The sequence below is a fragment of the Pseudopipra pipra genome, chromosome 1 (genome assembly GCF_036250125.1).
Source record: "Pseudopipra pipra isolate bDixPip1 chromosome 1, bDixPip1.hap1, whole genome shotgun sequence".
In the NCBI taxonomy this organism is placed as follows: Eukaryota; Metazoa; Chordata; class Aves; order Passeriformes; family Pipridae; genus Pseudopipra; species Pseudopipra pipra.
The window spans coordinates 53,048,128-53,063,875 of NC_087549.1; the positions used below are offsets into that span (position 1 = coordinate 53,048,128).

Sequence of the window (15,748 nt, forward strand, 5' to 3'; positions counted from 1 at the left end):
AATAAGAGTCAATCTTCTTATCCAAGGTCTAGCCTTGACATAGAAATCTTCAGGTCTTTTCCTCTTTCCTCAGCAGTCTTATTCCCTTCCCTGCTCCTACCTGCTTTCCCTTTCCTTTCAGTGTGAGAGCTACCAATCCCCAACTACCCCTTCATTCTTCAGGAATAATAAAAGGATTTAAAAAAGCATAATGAGCCCAATACACAGTACTTTACTAAAAGGTGCAGCTTTCACTGCCAATTACCCTCAGCATCCATTTAGACAGAATGTGGGATGCTGCTTGTTGAACATTCTGCATAGATGTTGTTGCTATACAAAGTATGGTGCAGACAGGTCTTATTAGTATTATGTAGAGTGGAAGTCACCTACTTTTGCATATATACATAGACAACTTCAGATTTATAATAAATTTTTGCATACCACAAAAATAACAATAATTTCAGAATCAGATTGATGATATCAACCAAACGAAAGTTGTATCTTCAATACGGAAAATTCTTCCATTTTTATAATTACAATTTACTATGAAATTGGTACGCAAAAGTTCCTTTCTCTGTGTCACTGAAACAGCTATTTACAATGAAAAACATACTTACCAACTTTTGCCAAAAGTGTAATAACCACACATCTGTTATTCTTCAAATATATATTTTCTAAAACAGTTGGTATTTACTTAACATATAATAACAGTTATTAAATCATTCTTAAGTCTGTTTTGTGGAACTGTAATGTAAAGCATTACACATATAGGAGAAACATCAAGGGAACAAATGTAAAAAGGGAATAGGAGTGTTGTTAGTAGCTGAGTAGTTACTAGGCACATTAGAAACTACAACTCAGAGAAGCATAGTAAGAGGAAGACTGGAAGTCTGGAAACCCCACAGACAATGAGTTTTAAGAGGTCCGATGCCTTCCATTTAAAGTTTTAAAATTATTAGATAATTTATAGGTCAACAAATATGTAATAACAGAAGACATTTCTGTAATCATTATTAAATCTACTAGACAAGGACATAAGTTTCATCATCTGGTGGCTCAAATTAGAGAAATTTAGGTGTTTAAAGAAGTCCTTCTTTTGGTTTTAATTTTCTACAGCTGCATTTCCCCGGTACTGGCTGTGGCTCGTTCCAGGCTCTGCATTGCAAGCCTCACCCCAGCCATGAGCTGGAAAAACGCTACTGACTGCATTACAGGATAAGACCAGCTCCATGACTGACCTGATCCTCTTTCCTTTTGAATTTTAACAGGCTTTGTGCATTAAGCTCTTCTAATTGTCAGTGTAGCCAGGAAACAAGCACAGTCACTGCTAATTGTTCATAACTATTTCACTTGAAATCTCAAGTGAGCCTCCTAGCAAGAGGAAATGGCCTCAAGGTGAACCAGGGGAGGTTCAAGTTAGACTTCAGGAAGAATTTCTTCACTGAAAAGGATGGTTAAACATGGGAAAGGGTTGCCCAGGGAAGTTGTAGAGTCACTATCCCTGGACATGTTCAAGAAACAACTGGATGTGGTACTTAATGCTATGGTTTAGTTGACATGAAGGTGTTTGCTCGAAGATGAACTTGGAGGTCTTTTCCAACCTTAATGATTCTATGATTCTATGATATACATTGGGTCCTGAATGTGACTGAAAATATCTTAAGTCTGTGAGATGAACAATGCCTTCTAAAACATATTTTTATCATTTTGAGAACAAAGTACAGCAGAGCTGGCTGCTTTACAGAATTTTTATGAGTATGTGGGTGCCATCTAAACAAGCTCCAATAATGAACAATAATTCCTATGTTAACATTTGCAAAAAAAGCCATCATACTTAACCATAAATCTACTTTTTTTTTTCTTATTAAACATTATTAAAGAAACCATTAAGGTACCAGCTTGCTTGACATTAAGGTATCACTCATGCTCAGCATTTTTGCTGAGCTTTTTTGTTTCTTGTAGGACAGTACTATACAAGCTAGTATTTTCCATAATTCTGAAAATGTGTCCGCAATTTTCTTCAGAAAATACAGTGAGGGACCGCAGTCTATATTATCTTGGACAAAGGTGATGACTACCATATTATGTTACAATTAGCTAATTTGTAATGTCTTGAAAAACAATCAATAATATAAAGGCTTTCATTTAAATCTATCAAACCCACATATACTCTTTTTAATTGAAAAGCTCTTAACTACACTCATTTCCTGGATATAAAGCTACTTTACTCGAGCTCCAGCATTTTTAATTTCCCTCGCACTGAAAAGCAGCATCCTCAGCTCACAAGTAATGCTTACATAAAAGCCTCACAGTCAGATCTCTTGGTGCCACAATGTTTTTCAGGATATGAAGACGACAGCAATGTAAGCACTCTACCATTGCAGAATAAACACCATGTAGCCACAAAAGAGTGGTGACATCACCTGTAAATTATCTGGGCTTAATTTTCTGTAGTGTAAACTGACTGTCCATATCTTCTGTTCCTCAACCCGCTCTAAAACGGTTTAGAGAAGAACATTTTGTATGAATCTTCCAGTTTTAAAGAAAAGATTATTCCTCCTTAGGACATTACTTAATATCTTCCCTTTTGCATGTAAAATCTTGCTTCCTCCTGAATGAGAATGTCCTTGCTCAAACAACACATTCAAATGCTATTGATATTCCACAGCTAACTCAGGTGTGCATAAGTCAACAGCTTGCAGAGAATATGTTTTTAAATAGCAAAGCCTGTTGCTGCTGCTTCTTTTCCTGGAGTTGATACAAATAACATAAGAACAGCTGTATTGGATCAGAGTTAATACAGACGTAGTCCACTATCCTGTCTCTATCAGTCGCCAAAAAGGGATTCCTACTGAAAAGAATAAGATTAGGGAAAGCACGTAGTAATACATACCCAGAATAATCTCTCAGGTCTGAGAGATTTGCAGACCTGGGATTTCTACTTCTGTGACCACAAGTTAAGTGTAATTCTATCAACTAAGTGTTACACATAGCAATATGTATCCTTTTGTATACTTCGGAATTTATTCCGATATAAAAAATACCTTAAGCAATAACATAAAATATGACATTAAGCAAATATTGTTATAAAGGAGTCCACACTGAACTTTGCATATATGTTACTCGTCAGTCTTTTAGTCAACCAACTTGAGAAGTTGTGAATGCCCTGTCCCTGGAATTGTTTAAGGCTAATTTTGGTGGGGGTCTGAACAACTTGGTGTAGTGAAAGGTGTTTCTGCCCATAGCAGCAGGGTTGGAATTGGATGATGTTTAAGGTCCCTTCCATTCTGTGATTCCACGATTCTATAATATATCCATGTCATAAAAATGCTTGTGTTAAAAATATAGGTAAGACGACGAATATTAACCCCAAATCTTAATTGCTCTATCCATGAGAAGGATTTATTTTTCTTTTTTTCTCTTTGCTGGTTCTCTGAAAAAGCTGGTAAGAGAACATACTTGCTTCTGTGATTATGGCAAGCCAAGTGCATTCAAATCTTCGCCCCATCTGTGCTAACTAACGTGCTGCTTCAAATCAAATTACTCTAGGATGACAAGCAGCCTCTCAAGGTGCAGAAGTGACATTTGAGAGCCTTTCTGCTTTTCAAACTAGAGTGGCAATAATGGGATCTGCACAGTAATCTCTTCTACATATTTGCCTCCTCTCAGACAGGCTTCTCAGTCTATCAAGGATGCTTCATCTTTCATGTGGTACATACATTGCATATACACAGCTATCATGGGTTCTCTTTCTTGCTTTGAAACTCAGTTAAAAAAACATTGACCATTTTCTGTTGACACTTTCAAACCACAGACCCAAGGTATCAATTCATTCTAGCACTCCTCAAAATTTTGTTTTTTTCTATTCTGATGGAGACAAGCAGGACCAACAGGTGTTAATTCATAATTTGGGTGATGGAAGAACCAATAGTTTACCGTAGTGCCTTTCAGACATGTTTGATGTCACGCAGAATGAAAGGTACCAAATCAAGGTACCAAATTGCATGTAACTTGGGAAAAAAGCACCACCTGTGAAAAATAACCTTTCAAGGATATCAAAAGCAGCCACTGAGAATGTGTAATTTTCACTAATATCGAAAACTTTGCTTAAGTGGAGGGCAGACTCTTTTGCTCACCATTTGTCGAAAAATAAACATGACATTGAGCATCTGAATCCCAACATCAGATCACTTTTTACTGGGCTTGGCCTAGTTAAATTTACAAGACAGACATATGTTTGTGATATGATGACCTTGTGGTTACGCCTTTCTACAAGAAATTCTTGCACTTGAGGAATTTTGCATATTGAATTTTCCTGTGATGATGAATAGCTCTCTGACATCTTTGGACCTCTTTCAATTTCATTTACTTTTGTCAAAAGTTTCGTGGAAAAAATAATACAAGTGAGAGCAATATTTTCATTCATAAGTAAGACTTGTGCCCAAATGGTGTGTCCCTTTTTTTAATACTAGCATGCTGTATAATTGCCAACAAAAAACCACCACAAACCAAGTTCATATGGTGAATAAATTCCTTCAGATCGACTGGGGAAAGAGAAGAGGACACAAACAGAAAAGCTGAACACGTGTGCATGACACTGCATGACTTCCTTTCTAAATTTGAGGTCATTGATAAATTCAGTCAACTAAAATAAATAATTCTGCAAATTCACCCATGCAGTTTTTCTTCCTTCACTTTTTGCACTGGTAAGGAAATAAATTTATGGCTTACCTTTCAAAACCAATCTGCCGTAATGTTTTCTCCCATGTTGAACCTATACAAAGAGAGAAAAAACAAACATCCTCAGTGAAGAACCTTTTTGGTATGAACACTCTTACTCTTCTCCTTTCCTTGTGCAGCTGGGGCCATAAGGAGATTTTTCCACCCCTACAGAAGTACTTGTAAATAACATCTGTTTTCCCCCGAGTGAAGAACTGTTGAGAGAGGCTACCACTGGCTGACATAACTGTGTGGAGGGGTATCAGCCTATATAACTCCTTTACATTGCAAAGCAGATAGTCACTGCTACAGTTCACTGCAATTCCAAGGGTGGTCTCCACTGCTAGAGCAATGTGATCTGTTCTTGACTCCTGAAAGTGCTGAGTTGGCATCTCACATCACGCACTCTTCACATTTCAGCTTTTCATTTTACTGTAGTGTTCGCATGATTCCTGCTGAAAGCTTTACAGCTCCTTCTGAAATCCAGGCCTTTTCATTTTAAGCAAAAGCATGAAGACGGATTTCTGCTTTATTGTTTAACCCTTCATACTCACAAAAACAGCTGCAAAGGACTCTTTCTCAAAACCCCACAAACTACTCAAATACACAGACTCATTCAAAGAAATGTCCTCAACATTTCTGATACACTTAATACAGATTTTACCTAGATTTCCTCCAAAATAACTCCCCCCACACTCCAAGTATTAGGTGAGCAGTTTTCAGCTCTTGGCAGGTTTTCTTGCTGATTGCCAGTCTCTTTTTTTTCCTACCATTATTTGGTCATTATAAATACAGGTTACTAAGTGCAAAAATATCTCAAGTCATGCAGGTCTGAAGGCAAATATGTAGGAGGACATGAAGCTGTTTCAGAGTTTGCTCCCTGACTTTTTATACTACTGTGGGAAATGCAATAGAACTGAATGCCATGTAAGCAACTACAATTCTTTTTGAATGATTCATCTGAATCATTCACTGAAATCTCAAAATCAGAGAAGAGACAGTAATTCCAATCCTTGATGCATTCCATCACCCAAAGGGAAATATAAATTAGGAAAATTTAAAAAGGTTTCCTGTGAGCGACATTGAGTAGCACCACAGAAACTCAGAGACAAGTAGAAATGTCACCAGGAAGTACTGAGAAAGAGCGGAAATACATGAAGGAAAGCAATTTTGTCTGACTTAAATCAGGAGAATTTCAGGATTAGATGCATATTGTGCAGCATGTGCTTATACATAGACTATAACAAAATCATGGATTAGATTCTTTCTACAGACAATCCAAGTCCTACTTGACAAATTGGTATGGAGAAAAGTGGTGACATAATACTATCAATCAGAAAAACCTTTGCATATGTATCCCTTAACATCATTAACTTTCCATTCTGTTAAAGGAATCAATGACCTGCCATGTCTGTAGTATAGTATTTATCTCTAATCTGCAACATGTTAAATATTTGTCTAAGACCTAGTAAATGCTTTCCTTTGAACTTGGAACACTTCCTGACAATCCAGATAAGCATCTAAAAACTCAAGTTCTAAGAAATTTTGGGGTTGAGTGGTTTTTGTTTCATTTTTTTTGTTTATTTGCTTGCTTTGTTTATTTTTCGTGGGGTTTTTTGTTTTGTTTAGGGTTTTTTGTTTGTTTTTGGTTCTGGTTTTGGGGGTTTTTTTGACATATCACCTGAATTCTTTCTACTCCATTGACTAAACTTTGCATTTTAGTCCAAGGAGAATGTGCTAAATTTCTAATATAATGACACAATTTCTCTGTACAATACTATATAGTATCTGTCTGGTTTGTAAATCACAGCCTAAGCAAATAAAAATCAAAATTAATAAAACCTAAAAAGTTAATTTCCTTATAAGCCTATGGTGTTCAAAGCTTCATTCACAGTTCCTAACTGGACAGCCACTCATAGAGAAAATATTGTGCTGTCTAAGCAGTGCTACTCTAATCTATGGGAGCTGTATGAACTCCTCCAGCTGTGCCAGGGGAGATTTAGGTTGGATATTAGGAAGAATTTCTTCACAGAAAGGGTGATTAGACATTGGACTGCCCAGGGAAGTGGTGGAGTCACCATCCCTTGGGGTGTTTAAGGAAAGACTGGACATCTGGTTGACATGGTAGTATTTGGTCACAGGTTGGACTCAGTGTTCTCAGAGGTCTTTTCCAACCCAATTGATTCTGTGATTCTGTAACAGGTAGGTTCCTGGCCAGTTCCAAACATGGTCAGTATACCACATTATGCTCTTCTGGAACCCCTTCTTCATTCAACTTCTCACCATCAGTCGCTTCAAACTTTGGTCACACATGTTTTCAGCTAAAGGCTCTAAAATACTTTTCTAATGATCACGGCTAGGCTTCGCGAATGAAGATTTGGAAAGGGCTCTACCCACATTTGTTACAAGCTCACTGGTGGCTAAAAAGGCCAATATGAGATAGATAAGTCCGGTTGCAAAAGGCACAGCAGAAAGACTCCTTAGGTGGTATCGGCAAGACGCGATTCTTTCTGCGTTGTCTTTTCTTCTCGAGAGTGATTCTGAGTGTGTTCTCACAAGAAGCAGCAGCATTAGAGATGGTGTGTCTCCGGACCTCCCAATTGGAGGCCAGAGTAGACCAGTGATGTTGATCAACGTGGCCAGGGCTGAGATGTTGTTTCAGGGAGTCCTTGTATCTCCTCTTTGGGGCTCCTCTCTTGCAGTAACCGGTGGCAAGTTCACCATAAAGCAAGATCTTAGGGAGGTGGTGGTCCTTCATCCTTGAGATGTGCCCTGCCCATCGCAGCTGTGTTCTCAGCAGCATGGGCTCAATACTTGTGACTGCTGCTTGTTCTAGAACAGATGTACTGGTCACATAATCTGACCAGTGGATGTTTAGGATTGTATGGAGGCAGCGTTGATGGAAGCGTTCTAAGAGTCGCAGGTGGTGGCGGTAGATGACCCATGATTCGGACCCATATAAAAGAGTAGACAGCACAATGGCTCTGTAAACGCTGATCTTTGTACTTTTCTTCAAGTGTTTATTTCGCCAAACTCTTTTATGGAGTTTTCTGAAAGCACTATATGCCTTTGCTAACTTGTTGTTTATCTCTCTGTCAATCTTACCATCTGAAGAGATGAGGCTCCCTAGGTAATTAAACTGCTGGACTGATTTGAGCTCTGATTGGCCAATGGTGATATGGGGATGATGGAAGACTTCCTGAAGTGCAAGCTGATAGAGAACTTCTGTCTTCTTTAAGCTGACTTCCAGCCCAAAGAGCTCAGTAGCCTCTGCAAAGCAGGATGTTAAACACTGCAGGGCTGCTTCTGTGTGGGCGATGAGGGTGGCATCATCAGCATAAAAGCAGCTCCCGGACAAGATGGTTTAAGGTCTTAGTGTGGGCCTTCAGTCGCCTTAGGTTGAAAAGGCTTCCATCAGTACCATATGGAATGTAGATACCATCTTCATCATCAAGGTCTGCAGTGGCCCTTTGGAGCATCATACTTTAGGGCAATGGACACAAAGCTTTTCCATTCAGGACTGTTACAGCTACAACCAGTGACCAATGTAAAAACACTTCTAATTGTTCCCATTTAGTGCAAAGCAGGCAGAGACTTCAGGCCCATATCCAGCAGAGCACATAAGAGGCTTCAAAAGCGAGGTGGAGAAAGCTCTACCTTCACTTTATGGGGGAAAAAAAAAAGTCAAAGTCTGTTCTGGAATAATTGAACAATCTCCACTGTTTGATCAGTACAAAGTGCTTCTACTTTGGCACACGTATGTGCTTGTGGTGGGGCAAGACTTCTGCCTGCACAACTACACACATACAATACCTTTCATCACACTGAGTTCATATTTTATAAAAAGAAGTCCTCTACATCTTTAAGGCAGGACAACAAACATTCTCACATACATTTATTTCAAATAAATATGAAACCCAAAAATAATGTGTAGCACATGAGTCATCAAGATTTGATTGAGATAAGTAAAGACCTACTCCATTAATGTCTTCTATTATAAGTTACCCCCCAAACCCAACAACTTCTGGAGTATAACTGGTTTCACCCAGCACTGATGAATTAAGTCATTGTTAAAAAGATGACTGTGCCACTCCACAGGTAAGTGCAGGGCAGACACAAGCAATTCTCCATATACTTTATGCAATCCTGTTGGCTCTGGAAGAGTAGCCAATGGGTTTTGAAGTCTGAAGATTTCATGAGTGTTGAAGAAAAGAAATATCAACTTCTTAAAGCACAGGCTGCTACTGGCATCTTTAGCCAGGGTTTCTATACTTTCCACTGTTGTGTATATTAGTGTATGAATTTTTCATCCCATGACTGGCTATACTTCAGTTGTATGATGTATAGAGAGTCCTACTGAAGAGAGAGAGGGAGAGAGAAAGAGAGAAAGGGAGAAAGGGATAAAGCAAAAGAGAAAAGGGAATTTTCTCCATTGGTTTAAAATAATCTTTTGGCTGCAGCTGCCTACCAGAATGCAACTCCTCTAAAACAAAGCCTGCCAAGAACACAACTAACATATATTAAAAAAACAACAACACACCACATCTTTTTCTGTGGAATCTTATTTTAAAATGTTTATGATCTAAACATTCTGTTTTAAGACTTAACCAATTCCATTCACAATAGTATCAACTTCTACACTACACTAACAGCCAAAAGTAAATACCCTGAGGTATTTAGCAGCACTGAAAAGAATAACACTATTAAAAGTCTAGAAAACCTATTATTTGATTTAAACCTTACCCATTGCTTCCAAAACATTAGACAAGATTTAAGTCACGTAATTCTCATTAAAATCAAAAATGGGCTTATTCAAGACATAAAGATTTGATCCTGCTCCCAAAGAAATCGATAGGAATTTGGCTATTCAATTCAGTCTGTCTGTCTGCTGGGACTATGGAAAATATTCACCTGTTGACTTTCAGAATCTATCAACTGCTACACTTGAGTTGCTAAGTTAATTTGGCTTCTCTTTGCTTTCTGTTTTTTACCACTACATCAAAAATACTGTAACTGTTTATAAGAATGTCTTAATCTGGTACCCATGTAATTAAGTTTTTGTTCCAAATATTTGCCCCAAATTATTCCCATCTATTCCAAAGATTCTGTTTCACATTAACAGCTCTAGCTTTAAAATTCTTGAAAAAGATGAACCATAATGCACTTCCAAAATTACTGCTCACATTTAATAGGAACAATGGTAAAATGCACATCATGGACACATATGCACTCAACAAAATCCTAGCATGAGAATGAAAGTATAAGAATAAAAAATTTAATAAGATAAAATTAAAAACATCTTGCTGAAATGCACAGTTGTCTTCTTTGACAGGTAGGCTTTCATTCACATGGCAGTTTCCGTATTTGGTTTGGTTTGATTACAACTCTGCTTACTGTGAACTTGCTACGAGTGAGAAGACTCACAGTCCACTGCTTGGTTGCTTGCCTTTACAAACTGTGAAGTTGCCTAGCTGCTGAAGTGCACTGGTGGGCATAGGGAAAACACAGAATAACATATCCATAGAATCACAGAATAGTGGAATACCAGGTCAGAAGGGACCTCTAGGGTAATCTGGTCCAGCCTTTCTTGGCAAAACCATGGCTAGATGAGATTGGCCCAGCACCCTGTTTAGCTGAATCTTAGAAGTGACCAGTGTTGGCAAAAATATTAAGTGATTTTCATCCATTCATGGAGGTTGCACAGTTATTCATTTTGAGCCATATCATGCCCTATCTGCCAGTACAGCAGAGATCTGCAGCTGCTCAGGGAGAAGCCTGGCATGAATTGTAAACGCATAGCAGAAATACATGCCTCCTTTGCCATGCCCGTTCAGGTATGCCTGAAGGTCCCTGCTGATCCTGTGTTCCCTATGACTGTGTGCAGTGATTATCCACAGCCTGCTGCCTTCTCACTTCTCCAGAGTTAGTGGCTACTTTAAGAACTACATGCTTGTGTCTGGCTCTGCTCTTCAGGCTTTCTAACAGTAAGAATAATAATTCTTGCATTCTTTGCTCACTGTGATCTGACATAAGGATCAAAGGGCAAAATACAGCTTAACTGAACCAAAAGGCATTGTTTGACATTTTTCAGTAAGCATTAAGTGAGCCTGTCAGAATTCAAGTATACAATTGGAATAATATGAAGATCTCTAAAAACTGGAATAGGACAAAATATCTGTAAATTCCATTGACTCAAAAAGACTTTTTTGGAGCCTGTCAATGGGGTAAACAGTCACCCAGACTCTCTGAAGGAACTATCAAGGCACTAGACATACCATAATCATGCTAAGCTCATCAGAGTTACATGCAGGAGTGACCTATATAAACATGTTTTGGTATATTAGAAACAGGTAATATTCTTGGAATAGTAACTGCATTGATCTCTAACATTTTGAAGGAAAGTAGTTTCAGAGGAACAGCTGAATTTGCAATGGTCAAAATATTCCTGTCAATTTCAAAATTTTGATCTAAACCCTGTGACACTTACTAGTATTCTTCAAACCATGAAAAATAAAAAAGGGGAAAAAAACTTTTTCACATACTCAAGAGATACAAAACAGCAATACAGAATACTGTAGAAATTGAAAGAAACACTTTGTTAAACCTTTCCATTGCGGGTGTCACTTCTTAATTCTGTTTCTCAAAAAACTTGTATCTTCCAAAAAATAAAAAAACTATGTTTTTTAGAAATCCTACTTTTTTGCTTTTTAACCAATATAAACCCAGAGGTTTTGTGAAACCAAATAGTAGTTTTGACTACAGAAATGCACGTGGCATAGGAAAGCACTTTTTCTTACTCTGCACAGTATGATAGAGGCATTGTTAACACTTACTTACCTGTACATTGTCTATGCAATAGTTAGTTACATAAAAAGGTGATGCACAGAAATAATAATTTCTCTCATGAGAAGTGGTATCAGACAATGCTACCATGGCATTTAGCACCTATCTGTCTATTTTGAGAAATAAATCTCTCTTACACTTCCTATTCTCTTGATTCAAACTACCTAGACTGCATCCTGCACTCATCACTTCGTAATTTTATCACCACAGTCTATCACCTGGGATAATGATATGACTTTCTTAATAGGACATGTTACTATTCTGCTGTGTCCATGCTGATGTTTTAATTCAGAACTGGAGAGTATTTCTTGGGCAAACCTCTACTATGCTTTGGTTTGCACAACTGAGTGATCTTAGAGTGCACAAACCGGATTCGTTTCACATGAAACTGAGCTGCGTCCCAGGGACACAACTGCCGTGTTTCGGTCGCTAATGGCTATTTGGTCTGTGTGACCAGAGCAGAGCTATTCCACAGTAAACCTCACTCAAACCAGTCCTTAGGACTGTTTTCTGGACTGTATCCCACCCACTGCAGTGAACCTTCTTACTGCCCTGAGAGTACAGAGTTGGACTGGATGCTAAGCACTGTCACACTCCCTATAAAACCCCAGGGAGCCAGCTCTGTAAGGCATGAGAGCAGACTATTTAATTTTTCAAACAACTTCTCAAGGGGAAGGAATAAGGGAAAATCTGGGCTGTTATGGTTTGCTGTGCATGCTGAAGAGACTAAAACCACCAGTAAAATAGAAGCTTAGGGTCAGTCCAGGATTCTGTCTAGATGAAGAAACTGATTGCTGAATACATACCAAGAAAGAGGTCATATCAAAAAGAAATATCAGATTTTGCAAGTCTTTACTTCCCTTCCACTCATACTAGCTTTCAACAGATTTTTGACTGAATAAAGAGTACAAATTTGATCCCTCCACAATAATGTCTTGGGAAAGATTTACTGTGTATTTTCTCCTGTGAGGAAAATAATGCATTATTATCATGAGATACAGAAATTGCTTTCCTATTAAAAAAGAAAACTTGACTCATTCCATGTTAACCGGAAAAATAGTCATCATCAAAAACATCATCAAAAACACTACTTCTCCTCTAAGGAGATTTTAATGAGTGGGAACTTTTACTAATAAATTAAGCAGATGAGGAATATAGGACAAAGTGCAATAGTACTGACACTGTATTTGTGTGTGTGCACAGAGATGCATATTGGTTTAAAATGAGTATTAAGAAGACAATGGATATGCTAATATGATTAATAGCTGTATGTGACAGTCACCTCTTCCAGCCTGTGGCTTCCCTGGGAACTCTGGTCATCCAGAAGGGTCAGCAGAGCTCCCACCAATAAGTTAGGACCCTAAAAGCAGCTGCTTCACAGGCCTTATCCATATTCTGGAGGTTTTGGGTTTTGGGTTTTTTTCTGGATCTTGATTAGCACTTATATAATTGCAGGGCTGGGGGAGGATTTTTTTTTTTTTAATTGAACATTTAACTTAAGCTAACATAACGTGAAACATTCCATAGTGCACCTAGGACATAATTGATCCAGCATCTTACTGGAGACAGGGGCAGATCCCAGCTCACTTTTTGTGATGGTAAAATCAATGCCTCTGAGCCTGACACATAGTCTGTAGAAATAACTGGAAAGATTTGCATTGAGCTAATAGGCTTTCATAGTTTGCAGAAATGGGAAAAAATAGCAATAAGGAACAGTAAAAAACCAAAATCACGAAGATGACCTGCTAATTAAACAGCAAGTTAAGAACATGTGGAAAAAATAATAACTTGGAAAAAGAAAATTTGAAAAAGTACACTCTACATTTGTTCTTCCATGACAGATTTGTTTAAAATTATACAGAAGAAACCAAATTTAAATTGACTGAATTGCTTCACCTATTTTTTGAATCAGATTTTTCACAAAGATGATAGGTTCCATAGTTTTTGTAAGAATCATGACTTCTTTTGTCTGCTTAGATAAAGTATATCAGAAACACTTGGAGGCAATCTTCCCCCGCAAAATACGCACGCTTAAAACCACTCCTATTTTAACCTCATTTAATTTCAAATTTATTTTCTCAATGAGGTAGCAAAACAGCAAAACCCAAAGCACTAGAATATCCTTGGGGAATGTATTTCAGATGAAACCTGATATAGCTAGTTAATGGAAAGTACTTCTTTGTTGTTTTTTTTTAATCTTTTATTTATCTATTAGTTTGCTCTAATGGTTGGTTAGTGGTTTTTAACCCAAATTTCCAAGGTTGCTGCAGATATGAATTCATTCTGCCATTTCTTACTTTTCTTTTTGAAATAGAACTGCTCTCCTTTCCCTCTTACAGTAGACTGCTGCAAAAATGGATGAAGAAAAGGACACAACATGCAAAGCAGAACTCTGTAGGTTACCAGCACAGAATCCCATCGTGGGAATAAAGGGGGACACAATCAGATGGTCCCCAGATATGATCAATATCTTACTCTTTTTTACAGCAGAAAACAGTGTCAGGGCTCTGGGGAACAGCCTTGAAGGAAGGCAACTTTTCCTGCTGTTGCAATGGAGAATGTCAACCTTAAGTCAGAGAGTGACTGAGTTTAAGAGTACCAAAGGTCTGCTCCAGACCTTCTGAAAGAAGGTCAAATAATAACTAAATGGGCCTTTTTTCAAATATGAAAGATAGTCTTTACTTTGGTTTTCAAAGTAAAAGAAAACTTGTAGTAAGTTTTATTTTTCATAAATCTGAAGAAAATAAGATTTTTCTCCATTTTTGTTGGCAGAGAAATTCACTTCTACCTCAAGCAACTCCACTTTGTCTGCTAAAGAGTATCTTAGAGACAAAGTTTTAACTTCAGAGTGTAACTGACGGGCATCCTTCCAATTTCTAGAGCTACCCTTGTCTTAGTTTTATTGTAATATAATATACTGTTATGAATAATAATGTCGACCTAGTTTTCCTGTGGTGTTGAATTTGCACGGCGTACCACTGCAAGGAATTTGCTTTTCATTGTCTCATTTTCTCTTTTTGTCTCATCTGAAGAAGGGGAGGTGGGCAAATGTTTCTGAATTTTGCAGCATAGATGCATGGGAAGGGGGAGATAAATAACAAATGTGTCTACAGTAGCACATCCGTATACAAGAAATTATGGATGAGACAAAAAAGGATAGGAAACTAGGAAATCTTGCACAGAAAAAGGAGGGATATTATGATGACAAAAACATCATTCCATTGGTGGTATCTGTGATACCACTAACATACTCCACAGTATGTAAACTGTGCCTTTTCTCTCAAATTGCTTATTGGTTTTTTTAACATGGCTTTTTCTAAAGTTAATAGAGAACCACTTCATTCACATTATTACCCTCACAGATTAAGGAAACACTTGCGTAGTATGATGAAGACAGCAATTTGTTGCACAAGGCATAAGGTCCTGCCCATATTCACATTTTTGAGGAAAAAAAACCTTCACCCAGATGAGTTGTTTCAGCAACTAAAATGACACAAGATACAAAGACCTGAAGTGCAGTGTGAAGGATATCCAGATATCCCGAATAAACTGGCTTGAGATGTATACGGTCTTAGCACACCACCTTCCACAGAAGCAGAAACTAGCACTTGAAAACTCTCCTGTCTGCATGCCATCAAGAGAAGGCAGCAGTGACTGCACCAGGCAGCAAGTCATTTGGGGCGTGAAAGCTTACTCCCAGAAATCTCTTCAGAGGAGAAATTTGGATCCACAAGGATGTGTTCCTCTGGGCAGTAGTGTGACACAGGCATGCAGACTCAAACAATCAGGATAGGCCAATGATACCAGCAGACATTATTTTTTCTCCCTGGCAAATTAGCCAGTTCAGCTGACAAGTATAATAAAACATGTATTCACTGAGCAAAGGGTTTCTCTTGGTTTAATTTTCTTTGTCTTTGCAGACCTTACAGTTCTGTGATTTCACAATTTTTTGCAAAGATCTAGTCTGTGAGATCAGAAAGGAGAAAGCTCTTCTGCCTTCCAGCTCCCATTCCTCTCAGAGATAGCTGACTCTGTAGCTATAAAGCTTCTCAGGGAAAACAAAACAGGGTAAAAAAACCTGGGTAAAACAGAAGGCTATGGAGTGCCAGTTGCAGATTCAGTCCAGTTCTTCACTTCCAGACACGGATTGTTTTAAAACACTGCTGCCACTGCGTGAGGAGCCCATACAGACATGAGGGTGGCAGGG

The 15,748-nt window shown here is 38.1% G+C and overlaps 1 protein-coding gene across 3 annotated transcripts in view; it reads right to left on the reverse strand.

Moving 5' to 3' along the window:
- PIEZO2 (piezo type mechanosensitive ion channel component 2) overlaps positions 1-15,748 on the reverse strand; it is a 297,318-nt gene that overhangs the window by 151,702 nt on the left and 129,868 nt on the right. For all 3 annotated transcript variants that reach the window (XM_064656971.1, XM_064656987.1, XM_064656979.1), the window contains exon 4: positions 4,711-4,753. In XM_064656971.1, the coding sequence (XP_064513041.1) occupies positions 4,711-4,753 (43 nt within the window). The remainder of the gene's footprint in view (positions 1-4,710; positions 4,754-15,748) is intronic.